This window comes from Trichomonas vaginalis, chromosome V (assembly GCF_026262505.1).
Source record: "Trichomonas vaginalis G3 chromosome V, whole genome shotgun sequence".
NCBI classification, from domain to species: Eukaryota; Parabasalia; order Trichomonadida; family Trichomonadidae; genus Trichomonas; species Trichomonas vaginalis.
In genome coordinates, this window is record NC_067207.1 from 13,930,462 (window position 1) to 13,954,315 (window position 23,854).

General features: G+C 35.5%; 6 protein-coding genes and 4 pseudogenes across 10 annotated transcripts, besides 3 other annotated features; 7 read left to right on the forward strand and 3 right to left on the reverse strand.

Annotated features, from left to right (window-relative positions):
• Positions 1–6,322: part of a mobile genetic element that runs on past the window's edge.
• On the reverse strand, positions 279–620 carry TVAGG3_0332890 (protein of unknown function, DUF4106 family; the record flags this gene model as incomplete). Its single annotated transcript, XM_051230509.1, has 1 exon — positions 279–620. The coding sequence occupies one exon, from the start codon at positions 618–620 to the stop codon at positions 279–281; it is 342 nt and encodes a 113-aa protein (XP_051100239.1).
• TVAGG3_0332900 (protein of unknown function, DUF4106 family) lies at positions 997–1,407 on the reverse strand (the record flags this gene model as incomplete). Its single annotated transcript, XM_051230510.1, has 1 exon — positions 997–1,407. One exon carries the CDS (start codon positions 1,405–1,407, stop codon positions 997–999), a length of 411 nt encoding a protein of 136 aa, XP_051100240.1.
• On the reverse strand, positions 3,640–4,737 carry TVAGG3_0332910 (annotated as a pseudogene). Its single transcript has one exon. A coding segment is annotated over exon 1 (1,098 nt).
• A 554-nt stretch (positions 6,323–6,876) lies between the features above and the next one.
• On the forward strand, positions 6,877–7,518 carry TVAGG3_0332920 (attachment subunit-related family; the record flags this gene model as incomplete). Its single annotated transcript, XM_051230511.1, has 1 exon — positions 6,877–7,518. One exon carries the CDS (start codon positions 6,877–6,879, stop codon positions 7,516–7,518), a length of 642 nt encoding a protein of 213 aa, XP_051100241.1.
• A 44-nt stretch (positions 7,519–7,562) lies between these two features.
• TVAGG3_0332930 (attachment subunit-related family) lies at positions 7,563–7,817 on the forward strand (the record flags this gene model as incomplete). Its single annotated transcript, XM_051230512.1, has 1 exon — positions 7,563–7,817. The coding sequence occupies one exon, from the start codon at positions 7,563–7,565 to the stop codon at positions 7,815–7,817; it is 255 nt and encodes an 84-aa protein (XP_051100242.1).
• Positions 7,818–7,957: 140 nt separating this feature from the next.
• Positions 7,958–8,480: a mobile genetic element.
• A 769-nt stretch (positions 8,481–9,249) lies between these two features.
• TVAGG3_0332950 lies at positions 9,250–9,872 on the forward strand (annotated as a pseudogene). Its single transcript has one exon. A coding segment is annotated over exon 1 (623 nt).
• A 1,888-nt stretch (positions 9,873–11,760) lies between these two features.
• Positions 11,761–23,854: part of a mobile genetic element that runs on past the window's edge.
• Positions 14,374–14,957, forward strand: TVAGG3_0332970 (annotated as a pseudogene). The gene has a single exon. A coding segment is annotated over exon 1 (584 nt).
• Positions 16,755–17,873, forward strand: TVAGG3_0332980 (DNA/RNA polymerases family; the record flags this gene model as incomplete). The annotated part of the gene is made up of 1 exon (XM_051230513.1): positions 16,755–17,873. The coding sequence occupies one exon, from the start codon at positions 16,755–16,757 to the stop codon at positions 17,871–17,873; it is 1,119 nt and encodes a 372-aa protein (XP_051100243.1).
• On the forward strand, positions 18,554–19,413 carry TVAGG3_0332990 (annotated as a pseudogene). Its single transcript has one exon. A coding segment is annotated over exon 1 (860 nt).
• Positions 20,397–21,311, forward strand: TVAGG3_0333000 (organellar and viral DNA polymerase type B; the record flags this gene model as incomplete). Its single annotated transcript, XM_051230514.1, has 1 exon — positions 20,397–21,311. The coding sequence occupies one exon, from the start codon at positions 20,397–20,399 to the stop codon at positions 21,309–21,311; it is 915 nt and encodes a 304-aa protein (XP_051100244.1).

Consider the following 23,854-nt stretch of genomic DNA (forward strand, 5'->3'; position numbering starts at 1 on the left):
GGACTTGTAAGTTTGTTGTTATAGAATTATATGACTCAGGGTTTTTAGTCGTAATAGTATAACCACTATGTCTTCTGCCATTTACTTAGCAAGTAAATTTTAATGAAATGTTGTGGTCGTCAAATATTTTTATGACGTCTGGGAAACTATATTTTAAGTTCAACGTTTCACCTCCTTTCATAACGTATATCTTGTCAATGACATTATTGAAACACCACAGCAAGCAATGTCGGGTTCTATTTCTTTGATGTTTATATCGTCTGCCTCTGTCAAAAGTTTCAATAGTTCTTCAAAATTTCATGAGGTGCGATGACATATGAGTTCACTTTTACAGGGTTGTGTTCGACCAAGTTTAACATTATACCCAAAGCTTGACAAATCTTCTCCTGAGTTTTAAGTTTGTCTTTAAGTTGTTGGTAGTCGTTTCGAATATCTGCAACAGAACTTAAGTCTCTGCTAACTTCAGGATATGTTGGTTGTTCTTTTACAGGAACTATTGTTATACCATCTTCGTCTTCGTATGGTTTCCCCACTTCAACATCTCTTTCTTTGACATTGACAACAACACTTTGACTGTTTGTTTGAGTTGGTGAATTTAACTTCACATCTGCCACCGCCATTAAACCTTTTGAAACACTTACGCTTCTATTTTTCGGAAATGACATTTTACTTAGAATAAAAAGATGGACGTATTCGAGTATCTCTTCGAATTGAAGCAAAACAAAGTTTACACACACAAACAATACAAGTTCATTGACAGAATAGTTCTTTACACAAACAATGGAAAATGTTATAGAATAGCAGTCTTTGCTGAACCAAAATATTTTCATAAAGCAAAGAAAGTTGGTATAACTGAAATGGTGAAAGTTCTTGAAGCAGACAAAAATATAACAACAAAACTGACCGATATTTCTAAAGGTAAGTTTATAATACAATATTATGTCAAAACTGGCGTACTGTCAATATTTGACGGAGAGAAGTCAGTTCAAGAACAACTTACTGACCTGCTGCCAAAATCTGCTCGATGGAAGCTGTCGTTATGCCAATCTGAGGAGCCCCAGCAGGTTTCATCGAACGAATCTTCAAAAGAGCATCTTCCGTGAAAAGTGCTATTGGTTTTGTAAACTTCTTTGCTTTCAATTCATCTGGACCGTCTCTGTCACCAGTATATTGTATTTGAACTGTACCAACAGTTGAAATACCACCCATAAAGTCTTCTGAGTCAGCAAATGGAATGCCAAGCCAAAAGTTTGAACGGTCTCCATTTGTATATTGAGTTTTTTGACCTCCTGTATGAGTCCATACTTTCACATATGGCATAATAGAACTTTGCATTTCAGGGTTAATGGTTGTTGTGAAGTTGTTGTTAAAGTTCATAGCATCTAATGTCAAGTTGTATGACCTCATATCCTCAACTGTAGAATATTCTTCTCTTGGATAATATTTGCCATCTATGTTTATATGATATTTAATACCGGGTTGTAGAAACAAGAATAGTCATTTATAGTTCGTCTGAACAGTACAAACATAGTATCTGCATGTTTCATTGCAGTTGTTAAGCAATATCTGTTCTTGCACCTGGGTCAGCACTTTGGTTTCCAACTTCACCTGCAAAGTCTTTGACAGATATTTGGTGTATAGGGAACATAAGTGGAACTGCAATATATTTGGCAGCTAAAGCATTTGAAATATCTGGGTCCAACATATAGACTGCAAGTCTGCTTTCTATTCTCTTGCATTCAAATTTTTCGCATGTGAACTTAACTGGGTCCCAAGCATTCCAGCAGCATTGAAATAATAGTTTACTTCAGTGTTGAGGTTTGAGAAACCAAAGTCTAAGTCAACTTTGTCTTTGCAAAAGTCGGCGAATGACGTTTTATTTGTTCCCACTACTTCTGTAAGAGTGAATGGGTCTTGTGTTGGTGCAATGACTAAGTTATTTTTGCTTGGAGTAAGTTCGATAGAAATTTTTCCTGCCCAGTTTGGCAAGTATCTTAAAAACCTGAAGATGAGGAAAGATGACAAAGGAACTCTAAGTTTCAGTTTTACTTTGGTTACTGCTGCTGCAGTTTGTCCAGAAAGGTTAACATAAACTCCTGGAACGTTAGGGTCAAGTCTTCTTATTTTCTCAATAGTTGCATACTGGTCTGTTTGTTCTCTAGCTTGTGGTTGTACTGAGTTTCTCAAAGCGAACCATTCATAGTTTGCCCATGTTACTGTTTGAACTAAGTCAGAGTTAGAATATATCTTATATCCCATGAAAACTTCTGGAGCATATTGGTATCCGACATAGAAAATTCCATTGCAACCTTTCTTGTCAGACAACTTGGCAGAAGGTTTTATTTCAATGTCTTGTTCCACGTATAAGAAAGTTGTCAATAGAAATTATATGAAACCTGTCGCAAGCAATATCTACTGTTGTTGAAGAACCTTCTCCAAACTCACCTACGTTTCCATAAGAAACAGCAGTTGTATATTCGTAAGTTCCAGGAACTATTTCTGACCTTCTAATGGCATTGTCGCATTCGTTATACCATTCGGAAACATTTCCATTCATGCATCCAAAACTGTTGGCGTTATATTCTGAGCGGCGTACATTTCATATGAGTAAAAATATAGAATAGTTGGATTTATATGTCATAATAGAACCCACGTGGACCAAGCTTTACTTTCTTCCTGACTGAGTTTTTAACTCTTCTTTTTCCTTCATTGCCCTCTGCTTGAAGTTGTTGCATCTTTGCATTATGTTCATCTAGTATGTTGCAAATTTCCCATGTCCTTTTTGCCTTTGGCTCTGGTCGCCCATCTCAGGTAACCTATATCCTAGAAAGAGTTTGTCATAGTTTGTATTTGAGTCTTCGCGTATTGTTTGCATGACTCTTTCCTGAGTTTCCGGTTCAAGCTCTTCAAACAGTGCCTGTCCATATGGAATATGCTCGTTTCCAAATATATGTTTTTGTAGCCATTCTGGTTTTCTTTCCATGTTACCAACTATATCTTTTGTGAATGGGAAAGCTTTTACCCAATCTTTCAGTCTTGCGTCGTTTATTTCTGTAGTTGGTTTTATTTTGTCAAGGAACATGTTTTTCAATACTAACATTTCATTTGGTACTGTCCATTTGAGTTTTCTTAAATATTCATCCCTTCTCGTTTCATTGTCTGCAAAGTAAGTTTTTATGACATTTTGTAAACTTTCGTTTGCAAGGTCATGTACAATAGGTTCTCTTCCTTCTCCTCCCTAACTTTCTTTCTAAACTCTTCACCAAATATACCATCTCTATGGTTCTGTGTAGTTCTTTGAGATAAATGTTCTAGAACGTCAGGTGTTATATTTCCATCAGCCATGTTCATTTCATACTGGTCCAAAATATCTGCATGTTTCATATCTTTCAATGGCATTAAAGCCGCGCTGAAAATACCAGCTATATCTGGTTCACCATTCACTTCCATTGCGTCTACAACTTCTTGGAATTGAGGTTGTAAGTTTATGAACCACCTATCCGGATTAGCTTTATGACCCCATCTCATTGTAGTTCCATCGTCTGCAGAAACAAAAGTAGGTTTGTTTCCATCTTGGTTAGGTTCTGAATGAACTTTAAACAATGTTTCATTTCTATATGTTTTTTGAAATTTAACCTTTTATTTTCACCGAGTTCATCCGAAGATTGAACGTTAAATGCTCGTAAGTAAAAAGGGTTGTTGTATTTGTGTACATTTTTTTCAGTACTTCCATTCTATGCTGAATATTTTCATCTGATGTTGGAGTCTTTTGTATGTCGGCAAACATTTTTCGATATTCTTCTACTATGTCAGCCGAATTTTTTTTAGACTCTTGGAAATATTCCATATTCTCCGCATACTCTTGTTGAGGGTCAAGATTTTTCGGCTGTTCCAAATCTTCATCTAGTTCTGTGAAGTTAGTTTCCAAAGGAGGACTTGTTCGTTTCCTTCAGGCTCTTCTAGCTGTTGTTGCTGAACTATTTCTTCCATGTCTGGTTGTATCTGAACTTCTTCCTGTGGAGTTTCTTGTACCTCATCTGCTGGCATTTCATATATTCCGAGACCGTTTTTAACAATTTCCCTATCTACGTCATCCGCATTCATAAGCTTTTGTTCTTTCGTTCCGTCTCTATTTTTTACGCGTTTCATGACGAAAGTTGAATTGTCATTTAGCTCTGACATCAAATATCTCGGAGTAAATTCATCCATGTCATTTGGATGATATGCTATTAAATCATATCCCTTAGCGAGCTTGTATTTTCCAGGTTTGAGATTATATCCGTTTTGGTGCTGAGCCATAAAGCTAAATAGGTTCGGGTCAGTATTTCCATCCTTGAACTTTCTAATAGCTTCTTTATATCTGTCACTAAAGTCAACAGTATCTGGGAAACCACACTCTTCTTTAAGCATTTTTAAGAATTCTTGGTTTCCTTGTTCTCTACTTCTTTTATGTCCTTGCTCTGTTTGTGGTTGTTGTTGTGCAGGGTTTTGAACTGTTGGTTGTGGTGCAGTGTTTTGAACTGTTGGTTGTTGTGTTGGTTGTTGTGTTGGTTTTGGTGCATGCCTGTGTCTGTGTCCATGTGACGATGTAAATGTTTTAGGTAGTCCTGGTGCAGGTGCTTCTCTTGGAGGGTTTGGTGGTATATAAGTTCCACTAGCTAGTATATAAGTTCCACCAGCTGGTATATAAGTTCCACCAGCTGGCACATATGTTCCATCTGCAGCATAATGTCCTACCTGACTTTTCGTTCTTAAGAAAGCATTTACTAGGTCTGTTTTGGTCTGTTGTAACTCTTTTTCTTGACTTTCCACAACAGTTGCTCTAACGGCGTCATAGGCACTTTGAACTGCCTGTCTCGTTGCTGCATCTGTTATTTTCGTCATATTTTGTGCTACTTCTCTTAACTCGTTGTCGAAACCTTCAGACTTCAGTTTCTTTCCAGATGAGAAGTCGTTCACTTGTTTCACCTTACTATGAAGAGCTTCGAAGGCGTTCTTAAAGTCAGCATTCATTAAAGCTTCATTTGAACTGTCTTCATCCGCTTGTATTTTTGTCCTTATTGACCCTATAGTTGGGCTGCTTTAGCGTTGGCTTGGGCATCTAACCAGTCATTGTTGCTTTTATATATTCTGCGCTTTTCATTGCCTTTTGCATGCTGCGTCGTTATTTTTACTTTCTTGTGCTAAGTTTTCATACTGTACGGTTTGGTTTTGCAACTGTAAAAGTTTTTCTGCCTTTACATTTGCTTCAACTTCTTTTTTATACTCATCGCTATCCATATATGTCTTCAGGGCTTTTTGTTTTATCTCTTCATCTTTCAGTATTTATATTGAGTAGTATGGTTTTTCAAATTTATACATCTTGTTCCATTTTTGCTACTTCTGCTGCTTTTTCTGACACTTTTTTCGCATATTCCTCTGTACTTAGTTCTTTCAGTTGTTCTTCTTTCTTCTTTTTCTCTACGTTTAACTCATTGAGTTTCTTTGTGTGTCTGTCATATTCTAGTTTCTTTTCGTTTTCACTTATTTGTTCTGTATGTCTATGTTTGACTTTTTGACATCTGTTATTTGATTTTTGAGTGAACTCAAATTCATTTGACTTTGAGGGTTATAGCTGTTCCGTCTGCAGCTCCACCATAGCCTGCCATTTTCGCTAAAAGTGCCGCTCTTAAACCTCCACTCTGTGCACCAAAACTCGGTTTAAAAGCATAGGATTGCTTGACATTTGTTGCAACATAGTGGGGTCATTCATCATTTGTTGTTGCAACTGTTGTTGTGGTGTTAGTTTTACTATTGGATGTTTCAATGCTCTCTTCCTCTTACGTATATTCTTACGTAGCTTACGTGGCATTTTAAGTGAAGTTAAAAAGCGGTTTTGACAGATGTTTATATGACACTTTTTGTTCAGCACAAAAAACTACTCGGTCAAAGTGTTGTCAGTTTTGTAAAATAACCGTCCTATCTCATTCTATAAGGGGAAAGGCTTCTCAAAGTATACTTCCTTGGAACGCCTAACTTTTCCTGTAGCGACGATAGACCTTACTTGTCCGGACAAAGTTACTATTTTGAGTGCTCTACAAAAAAGTCAACGGCGACGACTCTCAAAAACCGTTGTGTAAAAAGTTTTACCGTTGGACAAAAAAGTTTATATAGAAAACAAAAAACGTTTATAGTTCATTCAATATTTGAGATGGAACGGTTTGCCAACGGTAACTATTAAATAAAATAAAAAAATAGAGGGGGTCTCCGTTGGTAAAAACCGTTTATTTTAAACTTTTCTATGAGTAGTCCGAAAAAAACAGTTTATTTTTCATAATGGAAGGAAGAAAAAGTGTCGCAAACAATTCGTCGACTACCTCTGCAGTTAAAGTTCCTACAACTTATGTCTCACCATTCTCAAAACCCTTACAACCTCCTATAATACCAAAGCAACTTCCTCATACAATTGCAAACAATTCGTCGACTACCTCTGCAGTTAAAGTTCCTACAACTTATGTCTCACCATTCTCAAAACCCTTACAACCTCCTATAATACCAAAGCAACTTCCTCATACAATTGCAAACAAATTGTCGACTACCTCTGCAGTTAAAGTTCCTACAACTTATGTCTCACCATTCTCAAAACCCTTACGACCTCCTATAATACCAAAGCAACTTCCTCATACAATTGCAAACAAATTGTCCAACAATTTGAGTTCTTCTTCTCAAAACACAACAGATACAGTTGTCCAAACAGCACCAGAACAAGTTTCACATAGTTCTACAATTGCAAACAAATTGTCCAACAATTTGAGTTCTTCTTCTCAAAACACAACAGATACAGTTGTCCAAACAGCACCAGAACAAGTTTCACATAGTTCTACAATTCAAGACAAATTGTCCAACAATTTGAGTTCTTCTTCTTCTCAAAACACAACAGAAACATCTGAAACAGATTTACAACCAGCACCAGAACAAGTTTCACATAGTTCTACAAGTATGTTAACAAGAGCACAATTTCAAGATTTAATTTCTCTTGAACAATATTCGAGTAACGAAACACAAAGCGACGACTGTAACCTCTCGCTACCCGAATCCATTCAAAGAAAATACGCCATGAAAAGACTGAAATTGTTGTATAAACTTCTTAACAATTGGGGAGTCGAAGACAACTCAGATTATAGTGAAATGTTTAACAAAGTCATAGAATCTGTTAAACCAATTGAAAACGACATAAAAAATCCCGGTGTTCTTGTAGACCTTTTCGCCTCAAAATTACCAGTTACAACCAATCTAATAGCAACACAAGCTATAGAGCAATTTATTTTATGTTTTCCCAAGCAATATAGACAACACCTGAGGGAAACAAGAATAGGAAAATTTCAATTGGTGTATCCTACAACATACAACTATTACGAAGAAGCAAATGAATATGGAGAACTCTCATTCCATTTCACACTTTCAGTTCCTGAGGAGAAGAAAAAGCAATCTATCATGTACAATCTCTTGCAGGATGTGAAGGAAAACCTCACATCATAACTACTGTTGCAATTGACAAACCTGCAAGAGTCGAAGACGATGTTTTGTTCGCGTCCATTGCTGGTTTTGGCATGGGAGAACCAATTCCAATTTCCCATTTCACAGAATACTCAGCACAACATTTTCAAAATGTAGAATTCGTGTTCTACGACCATCAAAAGTTCCTGCTAACAAAACCAAAGAAACAATTTGTCTCAATATTTGTTGCTGGTCATGTGGCTGACAAAGAGCCATCAGATACTGACTATGAAGAAGAGGAGGAAGAAGAAAACGATAGCGATGTCGTTCTTATCGAATAAAAACTTTAATTTTTTACTATATAATTTTTTAGTTCTCCTCTAGGTTTTTTAGGGGCTAGAAGGGGCGCAGCCCCTGGAAGCCCCACTACCTTTTTTTTTTTTTTTTTTTTTTTTTTTTTTTTTTTTTTTTTTTTTTTTTTACTCCTATTGTCTAATAACATGCTATTAATTTTCTTAAAATTAAAAAAAAAATATCAACTTTTAAAAACAGAAACTTAACATCCTTAGGTCAATGGATTTTGATGTGAGATACATTTAATCTGTTTTTCTTTTTTTATTTTAAATAATTGAATATTTATAGTTGTTATGGGTCTTACATCATGTAAAACGAATTTTCTTAAAGTAAATTTACTTTTTCTTCAATCTTTCTTACATATTTATTTAAAAAAAATTATCCAAAAAAGATGTTTTAGAATGAAAAAAAATAGAAAAATCTTCATTTATAGTCTTTCTTGAATGTATACGTTTTGATTTTTTTCTTTTTTAAAAAATTCAATTTCTAGAAAAATCGAGAAAAAATCATTTTCTTCTATTTTTTTAGGACGCCATACCCATTGAAATCTCCTCTCAGGACGCCATAAACTATTCAATTATGGTGTAAACTTCTCAAAAATTGAATAGTTTACATCAGGACGCCTTAGGACGCCAACCCTTTACGCGCCCTTAAAATTCGATTTTCAGCAAGCTAAATAAAGTTTAGTAAGAAAATAGATGCTACGAAAAATAAACAATACAATAATGCTAGATAGTTGATGAAATTATTCTTCAAACTCTTTAAATAAAAATCTCAAATTTATATTGAAACAATTTTTCTCTAAGAAACACTTCATTAAAAAAAAAAAAAAAAAGGTATTGGGGCTTCCAGGGCTGCGCCCCTCTAGCCCCTTGAAGATGTTTAGTATAACATGCAGTTTATATAAAATGAGGTTTTTTTGGGGGTAGCGGGCTTCCCAGGCACTTCGTGCCTTCTAGCCCTAAAAATTTTTGAAAGTCGTTGCTGTTGACTTTTCGGTAGAGGACTCAAAATAGTATAACTATGTCCGGACAAGTAAGGGTCTATCGTCGCTTCTCAAAGTTACGGGCGTTCAAAGAAATATACTTTGAGAAGCCTTTCTCCATTTTAAAACAAGATAGGACGGTTATTTTACAAAACCGACAAGACCTTAACCGAGTAGTTTTCATGTTTTGTCACTTTTCTGTCACTTTTCAGGGAAAAAACATTTTTATTAAATATAAAATGAATTTTACAAAACCACCGTTACCCTTCTTTGGAAATAAGAGTAGATATAAAGATATTCTATTGAGAGAACTTAAGAAACTACCGAATGGTCTAACATTTGTAGATTTGTTCAGTGGAAGTTTCTATATATCTCATTTGTGCCATACTGTATTTCCTGACTCAAAGATTATATGCAATGACTTCGACAACTATATGAACCGTCTCAAACATATACCAGACACAAACAAAATATTGAGTGAGTTGAAAGAAAAGATACCTATAGGCAAGATGGAACGTATACCATTAGATAAGAAAAATACTGTCAGAGAGGTTTTGAAAAAAGCAGAGTATATTGACTGGGATAGTATATCTGCTAGACTTTTATATAGTGGTTCTATAAGAGTTCATGACATTGAAACACTTATGTCAAACGTTTTATATCTTAACTATACAAAGGTTTTCAAAGAGAACATAGAAAAATATACTGAGGGTATAGATTTGTGAGATGTCGTTGGACAGAGTTGTATGAAAAATACAAAGACAAGGAAAATGTTTTCTTTATAGTGGACCCGCCGTTCTATAACACATATGATTTTCAATACCAAGTAGACTGGACTTTGAGAGACTCTTTAGAAACTTTAGACGTTTTACATAACCATCCATGCTTTTACTTTACATCCGATAAAAGTGGTTTGGAAACTGTTATGAGATGGTTAGAGGACATACATGACTATGATTTTAGATACGATAAGATAGAATATGAGAGAGGTCCTATAAACCGGAAAAAGTGTCATAACAAAGAAATTTTATTGGTAACTAAATGTGGTTTGAAATAGGACTACTTGTTTTAGGTTTTTTCCATTGTGTCATTTACTTATTTGACGTGGCAGAAAGATATAGAGAATATGAAGATGAACCAATACCAGCAAATGTTCAGCATATGTACTCGTAAGAGATATTTTATCTAATATTAAATGGACGCACAGAACTTAGCGAATGCACAGCAAACCTGACAACCAAACCAGAGAATATTCCAAATGAAGTTAGAATACAAACTGCAATGGCAAACTATGGTCAAGTGCCAACAGATGTACAAATGCAAACTGCCATGTCAAATGACGCTGCGTTAGGTTTGCCACCATGGTATGCAAATATGAGATGGAAAGAGTTTTATACAAACCCTGAAGTGGATATAAACAACTCTATGCAGATGACGCGAACACAGGAGTTGACCCAGAGTATGTTTTCTACCAGAGGAGAAATAGAATGTATGAGCTCCAGTTAAAAAATGCTATGGAACTCAACAGGAAACGTAAGAGACTAGGCGGACATTAGATTTTTACATATAGTAAAATGGGTTTCTTCAGTAAGATAGGAAACTTCTTTCGAAATGTTGGAAGAGGTATATGGAATGGAATAAAATCTGTCGGAAGAGGAATTTGGAACGGAGTCAAAAATATTGGCAAAAGAGTAGGTCAGTTCGTTGGTATTATACCTAAAGACCCTGAACCAGAAGAACAAGCTCCTGTTATACAACAGCCTGAACCTGCACCACAGTCTAGTTGGCAACCAAATCCAACACCTCAACCGTATTAAAATTATATTTTTACCGTTCGATAGTAGTTGTATATGAGACTAAGTTCTAAGTAAAACGCATGGTATAATGGAACTATTCTCTTTCTTCCATCTGTAGTAAACCATACTTGAAAGTCTGAAATACTTCCACTCGGTGGTTCATATAGCTTTGTAGGTTTTTCGTAAAAGTCATTTGCCAAGCATAAAAAAGAGTTTTGTGCACCAGAAAATGAAGCATGAACTATAATAGCATCTGAGTCGAAAACATTTTCATATGTTCCATTAGGGTTTTCGACTTCATAAAAAGTTCGGGTGTACTGGATATTCTGCAGGCTGATTTAACATCCTCAAAAATCTATACCATGCCAAGTTGTTATATTTTGTAGAAATATAAACGTCTTCTCCAAGGTCTTCTATTCTATTGATTTTAACAGTTGCATTTTTCCTGTCATATAAAATATCGAGATGGTACTCTCCTTCGTCAATGTTGTACTGTTTTGCATATTCGAGATAGATATCGTTTATTTTTTTCTTGAAAAGCTTGAAGAGTTGTTTCTAAGTTTACAAGCAAACTAACTTGTAAAAGTTTTCCCTGTTCAAATTTCTCATACGTACGTTTTCTTTGTTATAGTATCGAATTTCAAAAAGCGACCGTAAATGGGAAACCATGTATGGCTTCTGAAATGAACTTCATTCTACGAAAGCCAATAGCTTTTGTGACGGATGGGTCTCTTAACCATCTTAACGGGTAGTCAAACCGATAGCCTTCATGCTTTACGGTCTCTGTCTCAAACTTTTGACCGACATTCGTAAAAAGTTCATCTAATGGTTTAGTTGTAGCAACTCTTGAATTTTCTTTTTCTATGAAAGCATATTTTATCTAGAATAAAAATGTCGAAAGAAACAGCGTCTATGAGAGAAATACAACACAACCGACAACTCATTGTACAAGCTCTAAATAAGAACACAACAAACTTTTCAAACTATTCTAAGATATCTGAGTCATTGAAAGAAGGAAACTTAAAACTGACGATAAACCCATTGACAGACGAGTTTCTATTTCAAGACAACAAGAACCATACTGTTTGTATAAATCCAACAAAAAGAACTTTAAACGAGAAACCTATAGATGAACTTCTTTTGAAGGCAGATATTGACAACAAAGCTGACAAAGAGTATGTTGACGATGAGTTAGCATATGTGGCTAGTGCGTTAGTGAAGAAGGCAGATAAGGAATATGTGGATGAAAAAGACAATGAAATTATAGAAAGGGTTGAATGGTACCATGAACGGACAACAAAGATTTTTAAAAACTAAAGCCGATACAGGGTGGGTTTCAGGATGTTTAGACCTTAAAGCGGATAAGAACCATACACATACCATTGCAAATATTACAAACTTACAAGAAACCTTAAACAGGAAAAGTGACGTTGGACATACACATACCATTGCAAATATTACAAACTTACAAGAAACCTTAAACAGGAAAAGTGACGTTGGACATACACATACCTTCTTCTCAACTGTTGGTATAGAAAGTATTTTAGGAACGATTGAAGAAACTGGTGGGGGTGGATTATATTTTAAACCTCCTAACTTTCCACAAGGTTTAACATCGGATGAAGACATAACGACGATGAGATACATTAGATGTAGAAATGTCTATGTCATGGAGGATGAAAACAATGTTAAATTCACTGCTCAAGATTTATATGATAAAAAAGCTGACAAAACAGAGCTTCAAACGTTAAAGACAGAAATACTTCAAACACTATATCCTATAGGTTCTATTTACACGTCAATGAACTCTACCAGACCAGAAGTAGTACTTGGTCTCGGAACTTGGACTCAAATAGTCGACAGGTTTTTGTATTGTGCAACTCTTCAAAGGAAACAGGTGGAAGTAAAACGATTTCAGGTGAAAACTTACCTGCGCACAGTCACTACGTAGATTTAAGTACATCTCAAGCAGGTTGGCATAAGCATAGATTTGGGATTGGTCAGCAATGAAAAAAGGTAAAGATATGATGTTAAAGACAACGTTCAGTTTGCTATAAATTGTTTCTGGTGGGTAACACACAGGGAGAAGGAAACCATACACATCGCGTTTCAGGGTATACGCAAACAACGGGACAAAGTAAAGACTACATGCCACCTTACATGACAGTTTACGCCATGGTATAGAAATGCTTAGTCGTCATGTTCCACTTCTTTAGCATATTCGTCAGGAGATTGTCTTATATTTGTTAGGAACTGTCTCCTTTGAAAGTATACCACCTTGAACCTTAACAAGTTTGAAACGAGGTCTGACAATAGTAGTTTTATCTTCTGCTTGCAGTCTGTACATTTTGCCATGTTTGCCTAAAACTTCATAATATTCTCTTGTATACTTTCTTCTATTTTTACGAACACACGAACGTGAGTACCTGTCGAGTTCCCATTGTTGTCATAGTCAATAGTATTTTCATATGGGTCGCGTTTAGGTATTCTATTTTTACTTTGTCACCTTTCTGAAGTTTGAAGCCTGGCATTCTTCTTGTTTGTCTCTTTGACTAAACTATTAAATATATAGTCTTTCTCTAAGTCGGGGTTGTTTTTTCATTTCTTCGGGGAGTGGTTTCCCAAACCTTTTTGTTTACGGTTATTGTAAATATTTAAAACTTGTCTCATCTTTGCCATGGAGAAGTGTCTATATTGTCGTCATATGACATTTCAATCTACCTCACCACCTTGTGGTTGGTTTAAGTCTCTTAAGATTTTATACAACTGTCAATGACACCAAGAGCAGAATGGTTTTGGTCGACAATGAAATATTGGTTTACATTTTTTGAACGCAGATAGTTTTTAATATCGTCTGATTTGAAAGAACTTTCATAGTCAGATGTCAGTTTTGTTGGATGGTATTTGTCAACGAATATTGTCAAAGCAGTTTTCACATCTAAAATATTTTTGGACTGTAATGGTATGGCTTCACAGTATCTTGTGTTTTGACCGACAAATATTAGCCAGTATGGTGGTCCATCTTCTCTATACCTCGGAATGTTTTCCAAGATATCCATAAACCAAGCATTTTGGTGTTGAACAAAAGATTTTTACCATGAGTGCTTTCTTTGTTGCTTTAAAACATACGGGTCCTTGTTTGAATTCGTCATTTTTAACCCATAAGAAATGGTTTATTTGGCGCATTAGCAGGGAGTCGCATCTAGATTTTTACCCGCAGTGGGAACACTAGCCAGAGGTGCATTTGGAATTGGAAGGAAGATTTTGAGTACATTAGGTATACTGAAGAGAAAGCACAACCTATTATACAAACTGTACAGAGAAAGGTTGGGAGGTAGCACGAGATGCAGCAAATCTTATTCCAAATCCTGAAACAAGAGGAAAAGTTCAAGGATGGATGGACAATGTAGGAAGACAAGCAGGAACTATATAACAAAGCAAATGACTACTATAACCAAGCAGGACACTACATGGACCAAGGTGAAAGATTCTTTAACAGAGGATATAACCATGCACAACAGTGGGTAAACAACAACCAACCTCAACCACCTCAAACGTGGGAATGTAAAATTTTTTACTGAGATGAAATGAAACAATACAGCATTGAGACAAATGGCTCAAGATGGCTTTGTGCTTCCAAGCAGTTACACCACCACGTGTTTGTCAAGTTCTTACCTATACCTCAGGAAGTTTTAGACCGACTTAAAAAACCTAAAAACCAGTTGAAAACAAAACCAAACTAAAATTTTTTACTGAGATGAAATGACCGAAGAAGTTGAAAACGGTAGATTTGACACCACAACAAAAAGTTCAGAACCATTGTCAAAACCTGTCAAAGAACTTACAGAATGAAGAGAAAAATTCAATAATAGAAAGTGTGAGGTCTGGAAATACAAACCCTAACTACAAAGTCACTTTTCATAAAAATGGAACGGCTAGTATTCTCAAAAAGAAAAACAGACTCTCACAAAATAAATATTGAAGTCTGAAGGAACTAAAGAGACAACAGATGGAAAAGTTTACTTCACTGACCAAAGTTCATTATAGAACATCTCATTGACTTAGAGTCGAAATATTCTAAACTTTACAACAAACACAAAAAGTTGAAAGGAAAACAGAAACAAATGGCATATGACATTTATGAAGATGTTGACGACACAACTGAACCAGCAAGTGAGGTAAAGTCAGATGAACGAAAAGTGACGAAAAACCAATAGAAGAAGGAAGCCAAAACTGAAGATAAACCAAAACCAAAGTTTAGTTTGGAGACTAAACCAAGTCAACCTTCATTAGCTGGTATGGGTTGGCGTCAAAGACTTATGGTAGCAAGTGCTTATGTAAAGTAAAGAAAAAAAACATTTTTTTATTTTATTTGAAATGTACGCTGAGTTTGTTGGAGAAGACCGTTGGGAAACTTGTTTGTTTAGATGAGAAATATGAAATGGCATACCATTTAAACAAAATATTTTTAAAAAAACATTTTTTTATTTATTTGAAATGACGCTGAGTTTGTTGAGAAGACCGTTGGGAAACTTGTTTGTTAGATGAGAAATATGAAATTCACTGTTGTGAGTCATTTGAAGTCAGAAAAAAAGAGACAAAAAGAGTTTTAAGCGAATGGGAGCAAAATGACGGATATGCTATTATGAGGATGAGTGGGAAACGCTATCTTAAACATGTTGTCATTGCAACTCATTTTATACCGAACCCTAACAATTTACCTTTTGTAGACCATATAAACCGTATAAGAAACGACAATAGACTTGAAAACTTGCGTTGGGTCACTTGTTCTGAAAACAGTAAGAACAAAGGCAAATTTGGAGATATTGTATTCGAATTTGTCGACGAACTAGAAGATGAAACAATTGAAATTACAGACTATGGTAAGCATACGTTTGAGTTTTACTACTATAGCGAAGAACAAGACTCTTTCTACTTTTATACCGGCGTAAACTATAGGAAATTACAAGTATATTTTACTAAGGCAGGCTATGCTTATGTAAACGCTAGAGATACAGATGGAAAATACGTTAAAATACTTCTTAACAAATTCAAGAAGCTATATGGCATACCATTTTAAAACAGTATATTTTTTTATTTTTATAAAAATGCCCCCATATAGAATGGACAGAAAATCTGCTCGAATAAAAGCAGAGTTAGAAAGATATGGTTGGAAAGTTTCGAAGAAGTTTAAATATAGGAAGGGAAGACCCATAAAAGTCTATGACAAACTGGCTGGTCTTCGCTATGAAATGGACCTAGAAACAGCACGCGCAAATTATCCAAACAGATTAGAGAGGTTAGAAGAAGAGCGTCTTATGGACATGCCTTTCAATGTTACTGAGCCTCAAGTTGAAGGACACGACGGCTTTGCCAGATTCTACTGGAAACATGACGAACAATTGCATCCTTTGAGAAGGAAAAAAGGAAAAGGTGAAGATGCACATGCCCCCATGGAAAGAACAAGATATGCATATGAGAAGTATCGTGAAGTTAGAAGTAAAATTACTTCTGGCCGAACCTTTACAGTAAACTTTGACGAAGGAAAGAACAAAGAAGGCTTCATGGGAGTACTTGCTGCCATACAAGACGGAAATAAGAAAGGACACAATCTCAGACTAACCGTAAAAGATTTGGATGGTCATATTTACTATGCACATGGCAATGTCACAACAGCCGCACAACTTCTTGACGCTTTCAAGACTACAAAGAGAGAACAAATGTTTGACTCCGACTCAGATATTTTGAATGCAATTGAAGGAATTGTAAGCGTGAAGTTCGAATGGTTACAACCTAACCCTCAAGCAGTCAGACAACATGCTGGATACTTCCCGTTCAGAAATAAGTCTGACATTAACCTGACAAGGTATGGAATTTACAATTCAATTGAAAAAATTGTCAATGAACCTTGTATTCTTACATGTCTCAGGAACTCTGGTCTTGTTACAGATGAGAAAATGAAGTATCTTGAGTCATGTGTGAAAACAAGGTACATTCTCAGAAGTCAATTGTCAAAAGTTGCACCGTTGGCAAATGTGAATATCCGAGTCAACATACCTACAGCTAAAGGTTCTTCACATGACGACTATGTTGTTGACAAAGACTTACCATGGTTGAAGATTGTACTTGTCCACAACCACTTCATGTTGAACGAAAGTCTTACAAACCCATTGTTCGGAAAAGGCAAGTGCAACATTGTCAGAGCTGTTAACATTCTTTTCGAGAAAGGCTTGTTGGAACAAATTCCAGATGACAAGCTGACAGAAACTTTTGTACCAAAAGACGAAACAAACTTTTCATTGTTGGTAAGACCAAAAGTTGTTCCGGACAAAGTTCTAGCACAAAAGAAGTACACAGTTCCAAAAGGAGTTGGATTGTTCGGATACCAACCTGAACCAGAAGAACTTCCAATGAGGTTGCAAGAACTTCAAGATGCTATAAACAAACTTCCATTGAGGCATCCAATCGACGTCAAATTGTATTGGAGAGCATCTGAGTTAGGTCAGAAGGTTTTATATGAAACAGGTTGCTTTGACGATGTTTATGAGATAACAGGCGAGGTTTCTCAGAAGATAAGAGACTCACTTGAATTTCCACGAACTGGGCCGATTGGATGCGATAAGTTCGACTCATATGAAAAAATATACTATGTCGACCTTAACGCTGCGTACATGAGGTTCGTCCAATATATCCCGACTGGAATTCCAAACGAAAATGGTGAGTTCCCGGGAAGGAACTATACAGTTGGAAAAGTCATACAACAAATGTATGATATTAGGAAAGCTTCAAACCCCAAACTTGCAATGACACTCAAATTGCTTATGAATTCGACATGGGGATATTCTATTAAAAAACCTCAAAAGATGAAGAGTAAACACTATGAGAAGGTCGACAACTTTGTTGAAAGGTTTTCTCCTTTTGTTTTGAAATACGAGTTCACCGAAGGTCAAAATGGCTTAGTAACCACAGTAAAACCTATTGTCGAACATTGGTCTTACCCTCAGTTCGCAAAGGCAGTCCTTGACAACTACAACAAATTCTTCTCCGAGGTCAAATCCAAAGTTGTGGTATACTACGAGAACATCGATGCGCTCATGACGAACGAAGAAGGATATAACAAACTCATTGAAATGGGAATGGTCGGTGAAAAGATGGGCTTTTTTAAGCTAGATAAGGTATTTTCCGAAGTTCATGTAATATCGAAAAGGAAGTACTGGGGAATACTTGAAGACGGCACAGAAATAAAACATTGCATGAAATAAAAAATTGCATACCATTTTAAAACATTTTTTCAAAAAAATATTTTTTTATTTTATTTGAAATGTACGCTGAGTTTGTTGGAGAAGACCGTTGGGAAACTTGTTTGTTAGATGAGAAATATGAAATTCACTGTTGTGAGTCATTTGAAGTCAGAAAAAAAGAGACAAAAAGAGTTTTAAGCGAATGGGAGCAAAATGACGGATATGCTATGATGAGGATTGGTGGAAAACGCTATCTTAAACATGTTGTCATTGCAACTCATTTTATACCGAATCCTAACAATTTACCTTTTGTAGACCATATAAACCGTATAAGAAACGACAATAGACTTGAAAACTTGCGTTGGGTCACTCGTTCTGAAAACAATAAGAACATAGGCAAATTTGGAGATATTGTATTCGAATTTGTCGACGAACTAGAAGATGAAACAATTGAAATTACAGACTATGGTAAGCATACGTTTGAGTTTTACTACTATAGCGAAGAACAAGACTCTTTCTACTTTTATACCGGCGTAAACTATAGGAAATTACAAGTATATTTTACTAAGGCAGGCTATGCTTATGTAAACGCTAGAGATACAGATGGAAAATACGTTAAAATACTTCTTAACAAATTCAAGAAGCTATATGGCATACCATTTTAAAACGTTTTTAAAACAGTATATTTTTACATATATTAAATGCTTCAGGTTGAAAAACAAAGAACAAAAGTAGCAGATACAAAACCGTTAGACTATATCTTTACAAACGCTGGTAGAAATATTTCAGATGAAGAAATTTCATCCCGAACATACAGGTTTGACTATCCAATTCGTTGGCTTCAAAGTCCTTCAGATGCAAAGGCAATAGGATTTAGAAGAGTTTTGTTTTCAAATAGAACTAACGCGTTTATGTTTGCAGTATATTTTCATGGTCAGTATAAAGGTTCTGACGGTCTAATAGAAAAATTTGATGAAATGAAAATCTTTACAATTCGTTCAGACGAAAGTCTTGAAAAAACTCTAAATGACTTTCAAACTCAAATAAACAAATACTACTGGGAATTTCAAGAAAAATACCACTCTTTACTAAATGGAACATACTATCTGAAGCTAGAATACGACAAGATGAACTCCACAGTTTCATTTCAAAAGATTGAAATTAACCCTCCAAGAGATACAGAGTTTTTATATTGGGGAGTAGACAAACGTTCTTGGGCACAATTTCTTCGGTTACTAAACCAGAACGAACCATTGCCACCAGATGGTCCATTTAAATTTATACTCCCACCAGCAGATTTGACAGTTTATAGAAACGTGTTTGACCCTCAAATGTCATGTGTCATGCAAGTTTCAGTTCAAGCAACAACAGTTTTCTGTGTATCGGTAAGGACTTTTATGACTTTGCTTCTAAATTCTACGAACCACCTAGTAACAGTTTCTCTGACTTTCAAGTCTGGTTCACAACAAACGGTGTGCAGCATATTATTCCATTGTACTATGACTTTTATCTCGAATTGTCTTTCATATACAACTACGGAAAAGTGCTGAAAAAGTATTGAAAAATATATTTTAGGTGAAGTGGTGAGATCTCACCTCTTTTTTCACCTCTTTTTTCACCCGTTGAATTTTCATGAATTTCCTTAAGATAGAAAAAAAGTGAGTTAAAATGAGATGTTTACTGAACTGGTTGGATGCCGCCTTCTGAGGTTATGTAGAACGGCTGACCCGAGAATTTGTATAATTCGTGGAATTGGACTCTCTCTGTTTGGAAGTTGTATCCATGGGTGCTTTGCAAAGAACTTGAGAAGAGCTTCTTTCTTCATCTCCTTTATGTCGTCTACAGGAGTGTTTTCTGGTATTTGAATTGGAATTCCGGTTTCAATTTCGATTTTCAGCGCACCTCTTCCAGACAACCAGAAGCCGAGGGACTTGTTGGCTTTGTCCTTGCCCAAGTACTGCTTAACAACTTCATTTATCTCTATAAGGTAAATTGCCTCATCTAATGGCTCGATGTTGTCCATTGCACTGCTTCAGAACTAGTCTTGTACTTTTTCAGAACAATACTTGTACTGTTTCAGAACTAGTCTTGTACTTTTTCAGAACAATACTTGTACTGTTTCAGAACAAGACTTGTACTTTTTCAGAACAAGACTTGAACTTTTTCAGAACAAATTTCCCGTAAAAGCTCTCAATTTGTGAGAAAAATTTTCTGTTTCAGAACAAGACTTGTTCTGTTTCAGAACAATATTTGTACTGTTTCAGAACAATATTTGTACTGTTTCAGAACAATATTTGTACTGTTTCAGAACAAGACTTGCACTGTTTCAAGACAATATTTGTACTGTTTCAAGACAATGTCCGACGGTTAAGCCACAAACGAATGTCCGACGTACCACCAAAAAATATATTTTAGGTGAAGTGGTGAGATCTCACCTGTTTTTTCACCTCTTTTCTCACCCGTTGAATTTTCATGAATTTTCCCGAAATAAAATAAAAAGTTAGTTTTTTTAAAAAAATATTTTTTTATTTTTATTGTAAGAACATGTTAGCAACAACAGCACCAAACTCGTTAGTCATGAACCCAACTTCAATGTTAGTAGAGATGAAAAGCTTCATTCCTTCTTCATATACTTTCGAAACAGAAATCCAGAAGATAAAGCAAGAACTTCTCCAAGGAGTTTTAGACTGTAGTGCAAAAGATGAAACAAATGAAGAATATCTTTATGAAATGCAGGATATTATTGACCATCTACCTAAACTTCCTGAAATACAACAACAAAAGCTTACTATTCCAGAATTCGATGAAATAGAAGTCAAAGCAACTGACTCAGTAGAAACCAAGAAGTTCATACGTAAGGTAAACTATGAGTTTCTTGGATTTCATTGCAACCACAAAGTCATGGACAAAGACTGCGATATGGTATATAAGAACATCTCTGACATATACAAATCTGAAGAATTTAAGACCTACGACAACTTTGTTTCGTTAGTTGCAAAATGTGTATGGCAGATAAGAGATAAAGATAAAAGAGGTAAAGTATGGAACGAACAGATAAAACCAGCAACCTTTGAGTTAAAGAAAACCATTGACGCCTTAGTTGTTTTAGCAGGTCAAATTTCAATGTACAATGCTAAAATGAACCCACAATGTTCTAAATGTAAAGCAGCAATGAGGAAATATAACTACTCCGTCAAAGAGATAGAACGTATGAGAAACGACTATGCAGATTTAAAGAAAGAAGCAGAGAAACCAGCAGAAGATAAAATGGACATGTTGACATTTCTGAACAAAAACTATCCAACTGCTGACGATTTCCTTCTTTCAGATGTCAAGAAGAAATATAAAGAAACATTCGGCATTGTTAAAACTTTTGACATACTGACAGAAGAAATAGAAGCTACAAAACTGTTTAGGATTTCAAATATACATCGTACAATTCATGTAAGACGCTTGTGAAAAAGAGGTGAGAAAAGAGGTGAGAAAACAGGTGAGATCTCACCTCTTCACCTAAAATATATTTTTGCTGAGTAAAATGACCAAATTTCATTATATAACTGTTATGAGTGACGAAGAGAACTTTGACACTTCGTAAAAAAAATCCCTGAAATCATATCTTTTATACAAAATTCAAGAGGTGAGAAAAGAGGTGAGAAAAGAGGTGAGATCTCACCTCTTCACCTAAAATATATTTTTGTCTGATTTACGCTCATTTACGATGAAGTCTCAACAAAACATATACGAAGAAGTCTATTTCCTGTGTTGTTGTCAAAATGTCATGTTGTCACACTTTTTCAGAGAAGTTCATTTAACCGAGGGACCTGGTTAGATCTAAAATATATTTTTGCTGAAAAAAATGACCAAATTTCATGATATAACTGTATTTTTTTGACGAAGAGAACTTTGACACTTCGTAAAAAAAATCCCTGAAATCGTAAAAAAATGACCAAATTTCATGAATTTCCTCATATGTTTGCTACCCAAGGAAAACCGAGGATAGAGATTCCGTACGAAAATCGTAAAAAAACTCTATGAAAATCGTGAAAAAATGCGAGTAGTAAAAAAAAACCACTCACCTAAAACTCATGAAAATCGTGAAAAAATGCTACCCCGACTTTTACAGGGGTTGCCTAAAACTCATGAAAATCGTAAAAAAACTCTATGAAATCATATCTTTTATACAAGATAGAAAAAATAAAATTAACGCTAGTTTTTTTAAAATATTTTTTTTTATTTTGTATGTAAAGACAGTAAATGACAAACACTGAGTTTGAAACAGTTAAAAAGATAGACAATGACACCAAAGTGGTTAGAATAGGTGATTTAAACGTAAGATACTCAAAGAAATACAAAAAATATTCTTTGTCAGACATTTTAACACCATCTGGAAAGAGAGCAAAGGACTGGGTTAGAAATGCTTCAACTCAGAAAATTTTGACAAGAAATCCTGAGCTTTTGATATCGGTAAGATTTCATGGAACTACAGCATATCTCATCGACAAAAGTCTTATACCACTAGTTTTGTTCTGGATTGACCCAGTTGTTGGATATAATTTCATAACATATGGTTCATTCGATACGGAACGTTGCAGTGAAGGCTTACTTTACATCGTTCAGAAACCGAAGGACTTCAATACAAAGAGATATAAGATAGGAAGAACATATAATATAACTAAAAGATATGACAGTATAGTCAATAGAGTTAAGGTTGTGTTTGGTGAGAGCTGCTGAAACAGAACTGCTTGAAGTTTTTGAGAAAAGGTATGGTGCTCCCACGAAAGGTAAAGAAACGTTTGAAGTAGATGAGATAGATAGTGCTATAAATTATTTTGACGAAGTTGCTGAAAAATACATGTAAAGCGTTTATTTTTCAAGCTTGACACCAAAGATGGCTCAGGTAGCTCTATAAGGTAAATTGTCTTGTCAAATCCTTCTGGCATTCCGAGTCCTTCCTTCCGACATTCCGAGTCCTTCCTTCCGACATTCCGAGTCCTTCCTTCCGACAGGAAAAGTCCTTCCTTCCGACAGGAAAAGTTTTTCTTTCCGACAGGAAAGGTCCTTCCTTCCGACAGGAAAAGTTTTTCTTTCCGACAGGAAAAGTTTTTCTTTCCGACAGGAAAAATTTTTTCTGTTGTTCGTCCGTAAACCATTCAAATTTTCGAAAATTGAGAACTTTTTGGTCGACCTTCAGAAAAAGTTTTTCCTTCCGACAGGAAAAGTTTTTCTTTCCGACAGGAAAAGTCCTTCCTTCCGACAGGAAAAGTCCTTCCTTCCGACAGGACACAAACGAATGTCCGACGTACCACCAACCGAGTCCATTCCAAAGTCAGAAGAACCGACAGCCCCAGCACCACAACAGACTAAGACTCAAACACTTACATTTTTACGCTTGACTTTTTACAATTTGAACTTTGTTTGCGTAGATGTGAATTCTGAAAGAAGTATGAGGGTCTTGTATGACTTTGTACTTCTCCCATAGTTCATGTCTGTCAAACTTACCTGCCATGGACTCTTTCATAAGTTCCATGAAATCGTCTTCGGACAATCCGGAAAAAAGTATGATATCAGTAAGTATTCTCTTTACATCCTTACTTAAACTCTTTGCTGTCTGTACACAAATGACAACTGAAATGTTAAAGTGTCTGAGCTTCTTAAGAATTCGACACATGTCTTGTTCTCTATTCTTTAACAAAGGATGAGAAGCAAAGTCATCTAAGATAAGAAGACATCTGTGAGGGTAAGTCTTCCAATCGTAAGATTGCAATTTCTTCGAAATGTATTCTATCTCTTTCTGTTTGTTTCTGAAGTGTTTCTTCTCTAATATTCTCTGCATTTCCTCATTTGGGTCTTTAAACTTAGAATTGACATACTCATTTATAGCATTGTACTTCAAAACTCTTCTTTGGTACTTCTTTATCCAATCTAACAACTCAGAGTCTTTTATACATACTAACTTAGACTTTTTTATAATATCTTTGAACGAATTGACGGTTTGGTCAAAT